The sequence below is a fragment of the Oncorhynchus keta genome, chromosome 22, assembly GCF_023373465.1.
Source record: "Oncorhynchus keta strain PuntledgeMale-10-30-2019 chromosome 22, Oket_V2, whole genome shotgun sequence".
Lineage (NCBI taxonomy): Eukaryota > Metazoa > Chordata > Actinopteri > Salmoniformes > Salmonidae > Oncorhynchus > Oncorhynchus keta.
In genome coordinates, this window is record NC_068442.1 from 15,695,164 (window position 1) to 15,713,151 (window position 17,988).

A 17,988-nucleotide genomic window follows, 5' to 3' on the forward strand; every position below is an offset into this window, starting at 1 on the left:
CTACATTTTCCTGGCACTCTTGGCTATATGAGGATGTGTGAATAACAACCTGAACAGGTGTGATATAAATGGTCTCACCACATCTTGCAGGTTCGGGGGTAAACCTCATTGCGGGTCATGACCCCCAGAGGCAGGACGAAAGGCTGGGCCTCTGAGGAAGCGCTGCTGCTACTGGGCCCAGGCTGGGGGCTCTCTGACTGGGCTTCCATAGCCGACTCCAGCCCCGCTGCCGCAGCACCACCAGCCACAGCCCCCTCTGAAGCAGCTCCTCGGGGGGCCATGTCCGGGTTCTGCACCTCCCGCTGCGCCTCCTCGTGCATCCCCAGCACCAGGCGAGACAGCTCTTCTATGCTGCGCTGGTGCACCAGGTCCGGCAGGCACACAGGCCGGTTCAGGTCCACGTCAAGCGTTAGCTGGCCTGCTGGGACATTGGGGTCCCCCTGGGAAAGAGGAGAAAGGGCAGGGAAATGTTCAGTAGGCACAAAATGGGGAAAACATTTTGAAAGGAAAGAGGTACTACCCAAACGTGTAATAAGGAATTTTGTTTTCAATTTCAAAATGTCTTCATGCCAACTGAACTGATCACACTGAACGTTTTGTTAAATACACAATGGAATATGTAGGCCACCTGTAATATAGTGTTCTGCCCACATAACTCAATGCCAACCAACTACTTTAAGGATTAAATAAAATAAACATTAGGGAGAAGGTTGGAGTTGGAAACAGTAGGGTGGAAGCAATAGGGTTGAGGGACTGACAGTAAGCTTGGTGGCCCTGGCGCAGGGCCCATGAAAGCTGAGCATGACGATCTCCAGGCCGTGGCTGCCATAGGTGCCTTTAAACAGGCCCGGCTGCAGCAGGTCCGAGGGCACCCGGGGGGGGAGGTAGATCCGCCGGTACGTCAGGCAATTACTGTCAGAACACAGCATCATCAACATTCATGAAGCCAATTACATAAAACAGATTTATATGAACCTCTTAAAAAAGGAATACAATATCACTGAATGAAGAATGAAAAATGAATTAATGGGGTACGTGTCAAGTCACCTAGCGACCCATCCCTTAAAGCATTATAAGGACACATTGAGGAAAATGTATGTACATTACAATTAATTCATAGCCTCCAGCTAGATATTTCTTTAGGTCTTTCACTGACAAATGAAAGAAATAAAAGAAAAGGAACAATAGTGACAAAAAATTTAATATTTAAATAAATTGTCTAAAACAGTAGATGTAATATGGAAGACCTACTCACATTGGCTGGTATACTGTCATAAGGAAGACCTACTCGTATTGGCTTGTGTAGATGAACTTCATAAGAATGAGCTCCTGCATATGCTCATGGAAGATGTCCTCCAGTGTCCTCCCCCACTCCTCCTCCAGCCATGTGCGGAACTCCTGCCAACAGATCAAAATCCCACGGTTACGCCCACTTACCGATGTGCCTCATTTACCGATTTAAATCTGAAGGACTTGATTCAACACAAATCTTAGACAAGGCAACAGTAAACATGTCATCCCCAAAACATTATGCAGCGTCCCCTTGGGCTAATCAGTCTAATTTAGTAAATTACGGATCTCTGTGGCATGATGCATCATCTACCCAAGTTTCGTCAAAATCAGTCCAGCGCTGTCTAAGATATTGCGTGTGACTAACGTGCATACAGTCAATTAGTATAGCTACCCCCTTGGGCCAATCAGTGTAATTTTGTAAACGCTAGAACTCTATTGCAGGACGAATCACTCATCCAATCTTCATCCAAATGGGGCCAGTGGTGTCTGAGATACTGCGTCTAAGAGCGTTCCACACCATTTGCCCATTATTCTTTTCAAAATTCTTCAAGCTCTGTCAAATTGGTTGTTTATCATTGCTAGAAGTAGATTTAAGTCAGGAACATTCACGGTCTTCTTAATAAGCAACTCAAGTGTAGATTTGGCATTGTGTTTTAGGTTATTGCTGAAAGGTGAATTAATCTACTAATAGCAGAAGACCAGGTTTTCCGCTAGAATATAGCCTGTGCTTTGCCCGAAAAACTTCCCAGATCTTAACGATTACAAACATACCCATAACATGATGCAGCCACCACTATGCTTGAAAATATGCAGCGTTACTCAGTAATGTGTTTTAGTGGATTTACCCCAAACACAACATTGTATTCAGAGGAAACGTTAATTGCTTTGCCACGTTTCTTAAAATGTTACTTTAGTGCCTTGTTGCATACAATATTTATGTTTTGATTGTGTTCGCTAAGGCAAGACACATCATTCACCCAGGTTGTCAAAATCGGACCAGTGCCGTCTGAGATATCACGTGACTAATGTACGAACGAACGGAGACAGATCCACAGTCCCCTCCCCGAGTTCATGAGGGACAACAGCGAACTTTCAGTATGATCGGAACATTGAAGTTGTGTGTTTGTAAAAAGTGCTACACTATGTGATTTATTGATTCCATGTTCAATTAATACATTTATTTTACAAATGCAGTTGCCTCAGCCATATGATAACAATATAAAAAGTGTTGTGAAGTGACAAGAGACCCTCTCTCTCCTCCTCACCTCCTGCCTCCCCCCTGGCATGCGGTGATGATCTGTCTGGTTGCACTTAGTCGAGAACTCATCCTTCTTCCCAGTCTGGAAATAAGAAAAGACATTGCAGCTTTTATCACAAAGCCATGGAAGACGTGTGTCATCAGCTAGGCCAATGGCTGACAGACTCTCGCCAAACTCTCGCTCTCTCCTGGGGGAGTTCACCAAGGTTTTATGACTTAACAACCGGATCGTAAATACCTGGCAGAAACTCTACCTTTGGCTCTACAGTATTAAGAATGGAATGTCTGAGTGTTACATAGACTCTTGCCAAATAACTTAAACATCAAAACATGGACCATTGAAACAATATACTTCAACATCCAAATCTAGGTAATGATGAGAAATGGAATATGGAAAATTCATGTCTATTTTGTGAGGTCATTAAAATGATCAGAAAGACTGTATAACAAGAACTAGACACCCTCATAGATACAGTTCAGGTTTGCATTTAATTTTTGTATAAAATAAATGATTAAGTATAAGAACACCTTGAAGATAAAATGTGATTTTAGCCTTCGAAGTTAGATAATAGTTTTTCATATAAACTTTTGCAAAGTCAGTAACCACACCCACGTGAGCACAGACTTCGTGTCAACATAATGGAATGACTCCTTTATATCCAAGCTTAAAAGAACTAATAAAATGTACATTAGACCAGAGAACGAGAGGACGTGGTCCACACGTCAAAATGGTTGGAATTTAAATACAGACCAGACAATGTGGAGCGGTGGCTAAATGGCTTAAAACTACAACACCAGAAAATGGTAAGACCCTCAAACTCTCGAGTGAAGAAGATAAAGATCACACTGGAACATTCAGTCTACAGCTGTTTAAGTACTGGTAGTCTAGTAAACTTGACCAAAGACCACCGCGTGTGTAACAGCTGGAGTATCCATTCAGGAAAATAACCTCATACTCAACGTCAACAAAACTAAGGAGATGATTGTGGACTTCAGGAAACAGCAGAGGGAACACCCCCCTATCCACATCGATGGAACAGTAGTGGAGAGGGTAGTAAGTTTTAAGTTCCTCGGCATACACATCACAGACAAACTGAATTGGTCCACCCACACAGACAGCATCGTGAAGAAGGCGCAGCAGCGCCTCTTCAACCTCAGGAGGCTGAAGAAATTCGGGTTGTCACCAAAAGCACTCACAAACTTCTACAGATGCACAATCGAGAGCATCCTGGCGGGCTGTATCACCGTCTGGTACGGCAACTGCTCCGACCACAACCGTAAGGCTCTCCAGAGGGTAGTGAGGTCTGCACAACGCATCACCGGGGGCAAACTTCCTGCCCTCCAGGACACCTACACCACCCGATGTTACAGGAAGACCATAAAGATCATCAAGGACAACAACCACCCGAGCCACTGCCTGTTCACCCCGCTATCATCCAGAAGGCGAGGTCAGTACAGGTGCATCAAAGCTGGGACCGAGTGACTGAAAAACAGCTTCTATCTCAAGGCCATCCGACTGTTAAACAGCCACCACTAACATTGAGTGGCTGCTGCCAACACACTGACTCAACTCCAGCCACTTTAATAATGGGAATTGATGGGAAATGTAAAATAACGTTTACATACCCTACATTATTAATCTCATATGTATACGTATATACTGTACTCTATATCATCTACTGCATCTTTATGTAATACATGTATCACTAGCCACTTTAACTATGCCACTTTGTTTACATACTCATCTCATATGTATATATTGTACTCGATACCATCTACTGTATCTTGCCTATGCCGCTCTGTACCATCACTCATTCATATATCTTTATGTACATATTCTTTATCCCCCTACACTTGTGTGTATAAGACAGTAGTTTTAGAATTGTTGGTTAGATTACTTGTTGGTTATTTTTATTTTACCTTTATTTAACCAGGTAGGCAAGTTGAGAACAAGTTCTCATTTACAATTGCGACCTGGCCAAGATAAAGCAAAGCAGTTCTACACAGACAACGACAGAGTTACACATGGAGTAAAACAAACATACAGTCAATAATACAGTATAAACAAGTCTATATACGATGTGAGCAAATGAGGTGAGATAAGGGAGGTAAAGGCAAAAAAGGCCATGGTGGCAAAGTAAATACAATATAGCAAGTAAAACACTGGAATGGTAGATTTGCAATAGAAGAATGTGCAAAGTAGAAATAAAAATAATGGGGTGCAAAGGAGCAAAATTAATTAATTAATTAAATACAATTGGGAAAGAGGTAGTTGTTTGGGCTAAATTATAGGTGGGCTATGTACAGGTGCAGTAATCTGTGAGCTGCTCTGACAGTTGGTGCTTAAAGCTAGTGATGGAGATTTTTGTAGTTCGTTCCAGTCATTGGCAGCAGAGAACTGGAAGGAGAGGCGGCCAAAGAAAGAATTGGTTTTGGGGGTGACTAGAGAGATATACCTGCTGGAGCGTGTGCTACAGGTGGGAGATGCTATGGTGACCAGCGAGCTGAGATAAGGGGGACTTTACCTAGCAGGGTCTTGTAGATGACATGGAGCCAGTGGGTTTGGCGACGAGTATGAAGCGAGGGCCAGCCAACGAGAGCATACAGGTCGCAATGGTGGGTAGTATATGGGGCTTTGGTGACAAAACGGATTGCACTGTGATAGACTGCATCCAATTTGTTGAGTAGGATATTGGAGACTATTTTCTAAATTACTTTGCCAAAGTTGAGGATTGGTAGGATGGTCAGTTTTACAAGGGTATGTTTGGCAGCATGAGTGAAGGATGCTTTGTTGCGAAAATAGGAAGCCAATTCTAGATTTAACTTTGGATTGGAGATGTTTGATATGGGTCTGGAAGGAGAGTTTACAGTCTAATATTACTGCATTGTCGGAACTAGAAGCACAAGCATTTCGCTACACTCGCATTAACATCTGCTAACCATGTGTATGTGACAAATAAAATTGGATTTGATTTCCTCTCACCACCATAGGTGTCTCCGAAGGATCCATTCTAATATCAATTTGAGACGGACACTCTTAAGATAAATAAGCCTACTACAACTACAAAGGACATTGTGACCTCTGGTGGACAAACCAGTCTTACATCCCTCGAACTACTCGCCAAAGACAGACGAGTGGTTTCAGACACAGAGAAAGACACCTAAGCGTAAATATATGTTGCATTTCTAAATCCTAATGAGCGGTTGTTTGGGTGCTAAATATCCATATTTACAGTCAGCGTATTTTCCAAATGTATGTACGATAAGTCCACTACTTTCTCTCTCCCACTCTTTCCCCACCCACTTTCCATTGTGTAACAAGCCATCATATCGGGTTAGTCCACTAGGGACTTTTCATTGCATTATGTTAGTAATCAATATAGCCTTCACGAGTTGTTGTTTATGTAATTCTGTGTGATTATTTAGTTTATTTATTTCCTAAGCCAATTCGTATATCGCTGATTCATCACTTAGGCTAGGGTTCGTGCAGATATCCAAGAATTTTGCGACGTTCAGAATGAGATTGATGAGGTAACAATACATTAATAAGTGACTTATCTATAGATAAATATATCTTATAATCGAGTAATAATTAAACAGAGTAGGTAATTATTTTATAAATAGCAGTCATCACATTAATGATAGTCCCGTCACAGGGGACTACGTCACCACACAGTGAGTGCACTGCTTACACATAAAAGGTAGAACAATAGTAGTGGACATGACTATTTAAGCACAATAATCACATAAATATCTCCCTTACTATACAAAAGTAGTTAACTGGAATGGACTTCCTGTGAGTTAACGTTAAGTCCTCTATATAGGGGAATTTGAGCAGATCTGGACAGGATCCGACCAACATTTTTTTATTACAGAGTGTACTTCGCAACATCAATTTCTGTGCACCATTGTCCTGCTTCACATGCTACTTACTATCTGCTCTCATCTGAAATGCAGTACGTGAAATCTGACACCTCACTTGCATAGTGAGCGACAAGTCACATTTTCTTGCCCATCCAGACAAAGGATCGAATTTATCTGGCTTGTAAACCTTGCAGCTCCGCTTACAATACAGCATATGGAATGGGAGACTAGCGATTGCAGCAAACGCAGTCTCCTCTCGCTGTGATGTTCTCGGACGGATTTAGAATTTAAACGAAACCCCTTTCTCTTGGTCCCAGAGGAACAAAATCACCTTGTGCTTACAGCCATAGCCACAGGAAGAAGGGGTGTTTCAATTTTTATATATATATATACATACATACATACATACACTCAATTAGTATTTGGAAGCATTGCCTTTAAATTGTTTAACTGGGGTCAAATCTTTCAGGTAGCCTTCCACATGCTTCCCACAATAAATTGGGTGAATTTTGGCCCATTCCTTCTGACAGAGCTGGTGTAACTGAGTCAGGTTTGTCGGCCTCCTTAGTCGCACACACCTTTTCAGTTCTGCCCACTTAATTTCTATGGGATTAAGGTCAGGGCTTTGTGATGGCCACTCCAATACCTTGACTTTGTTGTCCTTAAGCCATTTTCTACAACTTTGGAAGTATGCTTGGGGTCATTGTCAATTTGGAAGACCCATTTGCGACCAAGCTTTAACTTCCTCCAAACAGAACGATGATCATTATGGCCAAACGGTTCTATTTTTGTGTCATCAGACAAGAGGACATTTCTCCAAAAAGTACGATCTTTGTCCCCATGTGCAGTTGCAACCCGTAGTCTGGGTTTTTATGGCGGTTTTGGAGCAGTGGCTTCCTCCTTGCTGAACGGCCATTCAGGTTATGTCGATATAGGACTCGTTTTCTGTGGATATAGATACTTCTGTAACTGTTTCCTCCAGCATTTTCACAAGGTCCTTTGCTGGGATTGATTTGCACTTTTCACACCAAAGTACGTTCATCTATAGGAGACAGAACGAGTCTCCTTCCTGAGCGGTATGATGGCTATGTGGTCCCATGGTACTTATACTTGCAAACTATTGTTTGTACAGATGAACGTGGTACCTTCAGGCATTTGTAAATTGCTCCCAAGGATGAACCAGACTTGTGGAGGTCTACAAAAAAAATTCTGAGGTCTTGGCTGAGTTCTTTTGATTTTCCCATGATGTCAAGCAAAGAGGCACTGAGTTTGAAGGTAGGCCTTGAAATACATCCACAGGTACACCTCCAATTGACTCAAATTATGTCAATTAGCCTATCAGAGGCTTCTAAAGCCACAACATAATTTTCTGGAATTTTCCAAGCTGTTTAAAGGCACAGTCAACTTTGTGTATGTAAACTTCTGACCCACTGGAATTGTGATACAGTGAATTATAAGTGAAATAATCTGTCTGTAAACAATTGTTGGAAAAATTACTTGTGTCATGCACAAAGTAGATGTCCTAACCGACTTGCCAAAACCATAGTTTGTTAACAAGTAATTTGTGGAGTGGTTGAAAAACGAGTTTTAATGACTCCAACCTAAGTGTATGTAAACTTCCGACTTCAATTGTATGTATATATCTACTCATTCAAGAGTGTCTTTATTTTCTACATTGTAGAATAATAGTGCAGACAAACTATGAAATCATGTAATAACTAAAAAAAGTGTTAAACAAATCAAATATATTTCGATTTTTCAAAGTAGTCACACTTTACCTTGATGACAGCTTTCTATACTCTTGGCATTCTCTCAACTAGCTTTAGCTGGAATGCTTTTACAACTGTCTTGAAGGAGTCCCCACATATGCTGAGTACTTGTTGGCTGCTTTTCCTTCCTTGCAGTTCAACTCATCACAAACCATCTCAATTGGGTTGAGGTCGGGTGATTGTGGGGGCCAGGTCAACTGATACAGCACTCCATTACTCTACTTCTTGGTCAAATAGCCCAGGGGTGTGTTTTGGGTCATTGTCATGTTGAAAAACCAGCAGTATACCACCCTGCATCCCACTATTGGCTTGCTTCTGAAGCTAAGCAGGGTTGGTCCTGGTCAGTCCCTGGATGAGAGACCAGACACTGCAGGAAGTGGTGTTGGAGGGCTAATAGGAGTCACCATTTCCTCTGGTCTAAAAATATATTTAACTATATTATGTTTTGAAAAATACATATTTTCACAAATTTAGTGCACTGGGCCTTTAATAGTATTAACGGACCGACATACCGTAGACGTCTGTAGCGTGGGCAAACATATTTTTCAGCATCTCCGCTTTGGCAAAAAAGGTAGTTGCATAATTAAGAACAGTATCTTTCAGGATTCAATAGTTGGAAATGTAGGAGTTGATGCCCTGTCCTTTTCTCTGCGATTGTCATTCTAATGGAATTTCAGAAAGAACAAAACAGTCCTCAAACATTTAAATCAAAAAAGGTGAAAAGTTATGGGCAAAGACACAACATCTACATTAAATTCAATATTTTTCTTGATCAAATAACATGGAAAACAAGCACTTTTTGCACAGTATTAATTTACCATCCTTACAAACTACTTTGCGCTTGCAATGTTAGCTAGGGTTGTGGCTTTGATTCCCACGTGGGACCAGCATGAAAAAGTATGCACTCACTACTGTAAGTTGCTCTGGATAAGATTGTCTACTAAAATGGAAAAGGGATGAATAGACCATTTCAGTTCACATCGGAATAAGTTGCATTTACAAAGTATTTCAAGAAACTGAAAAACATATCAAGCAAGTATTTTTATATTCACACAAGTATTATCAGATTAACTGTTTTGTATAGATAATTATCAGACTCAAGTTACAAATGCTGTTAAACACTCCAATACATTTAGTTGAAATTTTTTCACAAAAGTAGTGCACTGGGCCTTTACTAGTCCTGTATTAGCAGACCAATATAGGACGTCTTCATTGCGGGCAATTTTGTTTATATATAGCCCTACTCCACCACTTCTGTTGGATAGGGAAAAAATAATATATGATTTTTCATATTTGTACTGTGTACTTCACACCTCAGGTATATTTATTTTTTACCAGAAAGGCGATATTTTAATATTTTTGGCACTATAAGTATTACTAGGTATTGTTTATGGCCCTCATTATAAATAATTAATTTGGAGGGTGTCTATTTAGGCAAATCGACAATTTGACATATTTAAAACAGGTTAAAGATGCACTACGCAGAAATCGCTCTGCTATTTCCTGGTTGCTAAAATTCTAATAGCTGGCTTACTTTCAGTTTGTGACAAATCAAACAAGTATAGTGTAGAGAATCATTGTACCAATCTAAACCGCAGAAGAAAAAAGATTAGACAACCAAAAATATTGTATTTTCAGCTGGTGTTCAAAAGCTGGAAGCTGGTGTTCAAAAATGAAAATAAGACGCAAAAACTAAACTGAAGAACAGGACTTATAGAAATAGTGCACATAGAACAGATCTACCGCTCCTTAGACTTGCTTTCAATGAGAATTATAGATTTATAACTCACATTTCTATGTGAATTTCTCAGGTCACCCAAAAAGTTACATATTGCAGCTTTAAGGAGGGATCACAGAATGCCATCCAGGTCAAGAGGAGTGATCAGCCAATCATTATTCTCATTTTAAAAAACTGCAAGTGGCAGAAAAATAAATAAATCACAAACATTAGCTTTACTGTCCGTTCAGAACACAACAGAAGAAGAAAAAAATGGACTCACTTGGATGTCCCCCTTGTGAGGGCCCTTGTGTCCGTACATGCACTCTACCGCCACCTTGTTGCTCTCCCACATGTGGATGCGGAAGAGTGGCCGCCTCCTCATGGGATCCTCGACCCGAGGGTCGTGGGGGGGCAGGTACATCCAGCCAATGATGAAAAGCCCGTCAACCTGGAGAGGGATGGATGGTGGTAGCGGAGTAAAGGGAGAGAGAAAAGTAACATGTTTTGATAGGAAAATAGACACATTTTTGTCCCCCTCTACAACCATGGGTGCTGAACCATTTAAAGACTGAAAATGTCTGTGTGGGTGTGTGCATGTGTGTGTAAACACACTAATTGCGTACCACCACGTTGAGCAGCCCTCCGTACGGGCCTATGTCAGGCTGCCAAAGACCCAGGATGTGTCTGTATGGGTGCAGCACTGCAACACAACAGTGCAACAAAGGGTTAATACACCAAAACAGCGGTGAACCATTCAAATCGCAGGACATCAATACATAAGCAATACATAAGAGTTGACTGAGAAACTGATGACAACTCAACAGAGCATATCACCGTGGTCTGGCCTCACTTCAAGGACAGCAGATATGGAGGGGGCATATCGTTATTGTACTCTACGCACGAACATGTGAAGTTATATCCAAGTGCATGAAAAAAACTTAAGAGTCTATAATGTCAGAGTAAACAGGGAGCGGTCACTGTAAGCACTAACCATGTTGACTAGCATGCTAAATGCGCACATTCATTTTCCAGTACCATTCCTAGTAGTCAGATGTCCGAGTTAAGGTAAGGAGCAAAGTGCAGATTCACCCCTTCAAAACCACGTCACACAGTCGGTGAGCACATGGTATTTGTCGCAACTGGCTACAACACAGGAGTCAGTCACACACTAGCATGTTAAAAGCCACACGTGTGTTGAGCCAGTCAGGTCAGGCATGTGCTGCAGTACATACAGTGCCTGTACACGTCCCTGTAGTCCATGTGCTCGTAGTCCGGTAGGAGCTTCATAAAGCGGCCAGACTTCACCCGAGGGTTCACACCTGGACAGGTACACCACAACAGTGGGCAGACTAATCAAGTTTCAAGTTTTAAAATGTCACATTCACAAGTACAGTGAAATGCCTTTCTTGCAAACGCTAAACCCAGCAATCAATATCAATGTAGTACAACAACAAAAAAACTTAAGGTAGAACAAAAACACACAAGAAATAAAAATATGAGAAAGTAAGCTAAAGTGCCATCAGAAAGTATTCACACCCCTTTACTTTTTCCACATTTGGTTCTGTTACAGCCTGAATTTGAAATTGATTAAATTGAGATTTTGTGTCACTGGCCTACACACAATAATCCATAATGTCAAAGTGGAATTTTGTTTGTAGAAGTTCATTAATAAAAAATGAAAAGCTGGCACGTCGAGTCAATAAGGATACAACCACTGTTATGGCAAGCCTAAATAAGTTCAGGAGTAAAAATGTACATAATAATTTGCGTGGACTCATTCTGTGTTCAAACATAGTGGTTAACATGATTGTTTTAGGACTACCCCATCTCTGTACCCCACACATACAGATAATTGTAAGGTCCCTCAATCCAGTGGTTAATTTCAAGCACAGTTTCAACCACAAAGAGCAGGGAAGTTTTTTAATGCCTCGCAAAGGGCCTCGATCGGTAGATGTGTAAATATAAACAGACACTGAATATCCCTTTGTAGTGCTTTTTTTTGGAGGTCGGTTCGATTATTTTAAAATAATCACTGTTTTGGTTTCGATTAGAATTTTGTCTACATTAATTGTATTATGAAATAAAGACGCTACAATGCCCACAATAGTGAAACGTATTTGCCAAAACATTGAAACTATTCCATTGCCTATGTCAGGTCCACATTGGGTAGACAGAGGTCGACCGATTATGATTTTTCAACGTCGATACCGATTAATTTGAGGACCAAAAAAAGCTGATACCGATTAAATCAATTTTATTTATTTATTTGTAATAATGACAATTACAACAATACTGAATGAACACTTATTTTAACACATCAATAAAATCTATTTAGCCTCAAATAAATAATGAAACATGTTCAATTTGGTTTAAATAATGGAAAAACAAAGTGTTGGAGAAGAAAGTAAAAGTGCAATATGTGCGATGTAAAAAAGCTAACGTTTAAGTTCCTTGCTCAGCACATGAGAACATATGAAAGCTGGCGGTTCCTTTTAACATGAGTTTTCAATATTCCCAGGTAAGAAGTTAGGTTGTAATTATTATAGGAATTACAGCACTATTTATATCTCTCTATACAATTTGTATTTCATATACCTTTGACTATTGGATGTTCTTATAGGCACTTTAGTATTGACAGTGTAACAGTATAGCTTCCGTCCCTCTCCTCACTCCTACCTGGGCTCGAACCAGGAACACAACGACAACAGCCACCCTCGAAGCTGCGTTACCCATGCAGAGCAAGGGGAACAACTACTCCAAGTCTCAGAGCGAGTGACATTTGAAACGCTATTAGCGCGCACCCCGCTAACTAGCTAGCCATTTCACATCGGTTACACCAGCCTAATCTCGGGAGTTGATAGGCTTGAAGTCATAAACAGCGCAATGCTTGAAGCACAGCGAAGAGCTGCTGGCAAAACGCACTAAAGTGCTATTTGAATGAATGCTTACGTGCCTGCTGCTGCCTACCACCGCTCAGTCAGACTGCTCAATCAAATCATAGCCTTAATTATAACATAATAACACACAGAAATACGAGCCTTAGGTCATTAATATGGTCCAATCCCGGAAACTATCATATCGAAAACAAAACATTTATTCTTTCAGTGAAATACAGAACCGTTCCGTATTTTATCTAACGGGTGGCATCCATGAGACAAAAAATGACTGTTATATTGCACAACCTTCAATGTTAACCTCTCCTTCCAGTTCTCTGCTGCCAATGACTGGAACGAACTACAAAACTCTCTGAAACTGGAAACACTTATCTCCCTCACTAGCTTTAAGCACCAACTGTCAGAGCAGCTCACAGATTACTGCACCTGTACATAGCCCACCTATAATTTAGCCCAAACAACTACCTCTTTCCCAACTGTATTTAATTTATTTATTTTGCTCCTTTGCACCCCATTATTTTTATTTCTACTTTGCACATTCTTCCATTGCAAAACTACCATTCCAGTGTTTTACTTGCTATTTTGTATTTACTTTGCCACCATGGCCTTTTTTGCCTTTACCTCCCTTCTCACCTCATTTGCTCACATTGTATATAGACTTGTTTATACTGTATTATTGACTGTATGTTTGTTTTACTCCATGTGTAACTCTGTCGTTGTATCTGTCGAACTGCTTTGCTTTATCTTGGCCAGGTCGCAATTGTAAATGAGAACTTGTTCTCAACTTGCCTACCTGGTTAAATAAAGGTGAAAAAATAAATAAAAAAGTCATAATTAAGTAAAATTCACGCAAATTAGTTCGCAAAGAGCCAGGCGGCCCAAACTGTTGCATATACCCCGACTCTACATGCAATGATCGCAAGAGAAGTGACACAATTTCACCTGGTTAATATTGCCTGCTAACCTGGATTTCTTTTAGCTAAATATGCAGGTTTAAAAATACATACTTCTGTGTATTGATTTTAAGAAAGGCATTGATGTTTATGGTTACATACACGTTGGAGCAACGACAGTCCTTTTTCGCGAATGCGCACCGCATCGATTATATGCAACGCAGGACACGCTAAATAAACTAGTAATATCATGAACCATGTGTAGTTATAACGAGTGATTATGATTGATTGATTGTTTTTTTTATAAGATAAATGTAATGCTAGCTAGCAACTTACCTTGGCTTCTTACTGCATTCGCGTAACAGGCAGGCTCCTCGTGAGGCAGGTGGTTAGAGCATTGGACTAGTAAACCATAAGGTTGCAAGATTGAATCCACGAGCTGACAAGGTAAAAATCTGTCGTTCTGCCCCTGAACAAGGCAGTTAACCCACCGTACCTAGGCTGTCATTGAAAATACAAAATGTGTTCTTAACTGACTTGCCTAGTTAAATAAAGGTGTTAAAAAAGTTAAAAAATGTTTTTAAAAATTGGCAAAAAATAAATAAATAATCGCCGTCCAAAAATACCGATTTCCGATTGTTATGAAAATCGGCCCTAATTAATCTGCCATTTCGATTAATCAGTCGACCTCTAGTAGACATGAGAAAAACAGGAAATTACTATGAAATGAAAAATATTTCAGTTGTGTATATTACTTTGTTTCTATTTTATTACTTAATTTGTTTTCATTCCATTTTCATAATCATCTCTGCTCAGGCAGTAGCAGTCAGGCCATCTAACATTGTGTTCCCCATACTGTAATGTCTTTAGTTATAATAATATATGCCATTTAGCTGACGCTTTTATCCAAAGCGACTTACAGTCATGTGTGCATACATTCTACGTATGGGCACTTTAGTATTGACAGTGTAACAGTATAGCTTCCGTCCCTCTCCTCACTCCTACCTGGGCTCGAACCAGGAACACAACGACAACAGCCACCCTCGAAGCTGCGTTACCCATGCAGAGCAAGGGGAACAACTACTCCAAGTCTCAGAGCGAGTGACATTTGAAACGCTATTAGCGTTATCCTATTTTTATTGAACAAATATTTAAATGCAACCATGTCTAAGATTTTATTGAGTTACAATTCATAAAGAAATCAGTCAATTGACAGACCCCATTAGACCCTAATCTATGGATTTCATCTGACTGGGCATACAGATACGCATCTGTTGGTCACAGATACGTTTTCCTGTGTCTATATATGGTATATGTGGACAACCCTTCAAATGAGTGGATTCTACTATTTCAGCCACACCGTTGCTAGCAGGTGTCTAAAATCAAGTACACAGTCTTGCAATTTCCATAGTCAAATATTGGCAGTAGAATGGCCTTCCTAAAGAGCTGTGACTTTTGATTCCTCCAATTTCTCTTGTGAATGATTTTGTCTCTAGAGAAAATTAGTTGTTTAGTAATCGAAAATTTGGTTAATCGCTCAGCACTACCTTTGAGCATGGTGAAGTTATTAATTAGGCATTGGATGGTGTATCCCAATCACTACAAAGATGCAGGTGCTTTCATAACTCAGTTGCCTGTGAGGAAGGAAACAGCTCAAGGATTTCCCTATATGGCCAATCATGATTTTAAAACCGTTACAGATTTGAATGGTTGTGATTCGAAAAAACTGCAGATGGCTCCACAACATTGTAGTTGCTCTCTAATTGACATTGTAAAAGGAGGAAGTCAAATCCAATCAAATAACAACATAACCATGTACCACTCTTCATATTTTCAAGCATGGTGGTGGCATGCTTGTCATCGACAAGGACTACAGAGTTTAAGATAAAAAGAAAAACAGAATACAGCTAAGCACAGGCAAAATCCTAGAGAAAAACCTGGTTAAGTCTGTATTCCAACAGACACTGGGTGACAAATTCACATTTCAACAGTACAATAAGCTAAAACACAATGCTAAATCTACACTGGCGTTACTTACCAAGTTGACATTGAATGTTCTTGAGTGGCCTAGTTACAGTTTGGACCTAAATCGTCTTGAAAATCTATGGCAAGACTTGAAAATGGCTTTCTAGCAAAGATCAACATCGAACTTGACAGAGCTTGAAGAATTTTTAAAAGAATGTGCAAATATTGTACAATCGATGTGTGCTAAGATCTTAATGAGTTACCCAAAGACTCAGATGTAATCGATGCCAATGGTGTTTCTAACATGTATCATCTCAGGGGGTGAAAACTTATCGAATCAATATAGTTTCATTTTTCATAATATTTTATCAAATGTTTGAATTTTTCTTCCACTGTGACAGAGTATTTTCTGTAGATCGACCAAAAATAACAAATACATTTTTGCAGGGATACTGGAGTGATAGAGGTACAGTTGAAGTCGGAAGTTTAAGGTTGGTGTCATTAGAACTAATTTTTAAACCACTCCACAAATGTCTTGTTAAGAAACCATAGTTTTGGCAAGTCGGTTAGGACATCTACTTTGTGCATGACAAGTAATTTTTCCAACAATTGATTACAGACCGATTACTTCACTGTATCACAATTCCAGTGGGTCAGAAGTTTACATACACTAAGTTGACTGTGCCTTTAAACAGCTTTGAAATTCCAGAAAATGATGTCATGGCTTTAGAAGCTTCTGATAGGCTAATTGACATCATTTGAGTCAATTGGAGGTACCTGTGAATGTATTTCAATGCCTACCTTCAGACTCAGTGCCTCTTTGCTTGACAACATGGGAAAATCAAAAGAAATCAGCCAAGACCTCCACAAGTCTGGATCATCCATGGGAGCAATTTCCAAATGCCTGAAAGTACCACATTCAGCTGTACAAACAATAGTACGCAAGTATAAACTCCATGGGACCTCGAAGCCGTCATACCGCTCAGGAAGGAGACGTGTTCTGTCTCCTAGATATGAACGTACCTTGGTGTGAAAAGTGCAAATCAATCCCAGAACAGCAGCAAAGGACCGTGTGAAGATGCTGGAGGAAACAGGTACAAAAGTATCTATATCCACAGTAAAACAAGTCTTATAATCGACAAATCCTGAATGGCCGCTCAGCAAGGAAGAAGTCACTGCTCCAAAACCGCCATAAAAAAGCCAGACTATGGTTTGCAACTGCACATGGGGACAAAGATTGTACTTTGTGGAGAAATGTCCTCTGGTCTGATGAAACAAAAATAGAACTGTTTGGCCATAATGACCATTGTTATGTTTGGAGGAAAAAGGGTGTGGAAGCATCATGTTGTGGGGGTGCTTTGCTGCAGGAGGGACTGGTGCACTTCACAAAATAGATGGCATCATGAGGAGAGAAATTATGTGGATATATTGAAGCAACATCTCAAGCGATCGGTCAGGAAGATAAAGCTTGGTCGCAAATGGGTGTTCCAAATGGACAAATACTTTCAAAGGTGTGGCAAAATGGCTTAAGGACATCAAAGTCAAGGTATTGGAGTGGCCATCACAATGCCCTGACCTCAGTCCTATAAACTAGCATGTGCAAGCAAGGGCCTAACAACCTGACTCAGTTACACCAGCTCTGTCAGGAGGAATGGGCCAAAATTCACCCAACTTATTGTGGGAAGCTTGTGGAAGGCTACCCAAAACATTTGACCCCAGTTAAACAATTTAAAGGAAATGCTACCAAATACTAATGGAGTGCATGTAAACTTCTGACCCACTGGGAATGTAATGAAAGAAAAAAAATATGAAATAAATCATAATCAATTTTTATGAGGATTAAATGTCAGGAATTGTGAAAAACTGACTTTAAATGTATTTGGCTAAGGTGTATGTAAACTTCCGACTTCAACTGTAGATAAAGTGCATACGGAAAATATTCAGACCCCTTTTTTTCCACATTTTGTTACAGCCATATTCTAAAATATATTAAAATATTTTTGTAGATTTCGATCTTATCTCATCGCTGCAACTCCAACAGGCTCAGGAGGCGAAGGTCGAGTCATGCGTCCTCCGAAACATGACCCAGCAAACCACACTTCTTAACACCCACCCGCTTAACCTGGAAGCCAGCCAACCAATGTGTCGGAGAAAACATTGTTCCCCTGATGACCGAGGTCAGCCTGCAAGCGCCCGGGCCTGTCACAAGGAGTTACTAGAGCGCGGTGACCCAAGTAAACCCCCCCCCGGCCAAACCCTCCTGTAACCCAGACAACGGACCAATTCTGCAATGCACTATGGTACTCCCAATCACGGCCAGTTGTGAAACAGC

The 17,988-nt window shown here is 40.5% G+C and overlaps 1 protein-coding gene across 2 annotated transcripts in view; it reads right to left on the reverse strand.

Annotated features, from left to right (window-relative positions):
• The window catches only part of LOC118401110 (F-box only protein 31), a 28,605-nt gene that overhangs the window by 6,255 nt on the left and 4,362 nt on the right, over positions 1–17,988 (reverse strand). The window contains exons 3-9 of one of the 2 annotated variants that reach the window (XM_035798349.2): positions 11,137–11,223; positions 10,528–10,604; positions 10,185–10,352; positions 2,559–2,633; positions 1,289–1,398; positions 759–912; positions 79–440 (exon numbers count right to left, since the gene is read on the reverse strand). In XM_035798349.2, coding sequence (XP_035654242.1) covers positions 79–440; positions 759–912; positions 1,289–1,398; positions 2,559–2,633; positions 10,185–10,352; positions 10,528–10,604; positions 11,137–11,223 — 1,033 coding nt within the window. The remainder of the gene's footprint in view (positions 1–78; positions 441–758; positions 913–1,288; positions 1,399–2,558; positions 2,634–10,184; positions 10,353–10,527; positions 10,605–11,136; positions 11,224–17,988) is intronic. The other variant, XM_035798350.2, reaches the window with a different exon arrangement.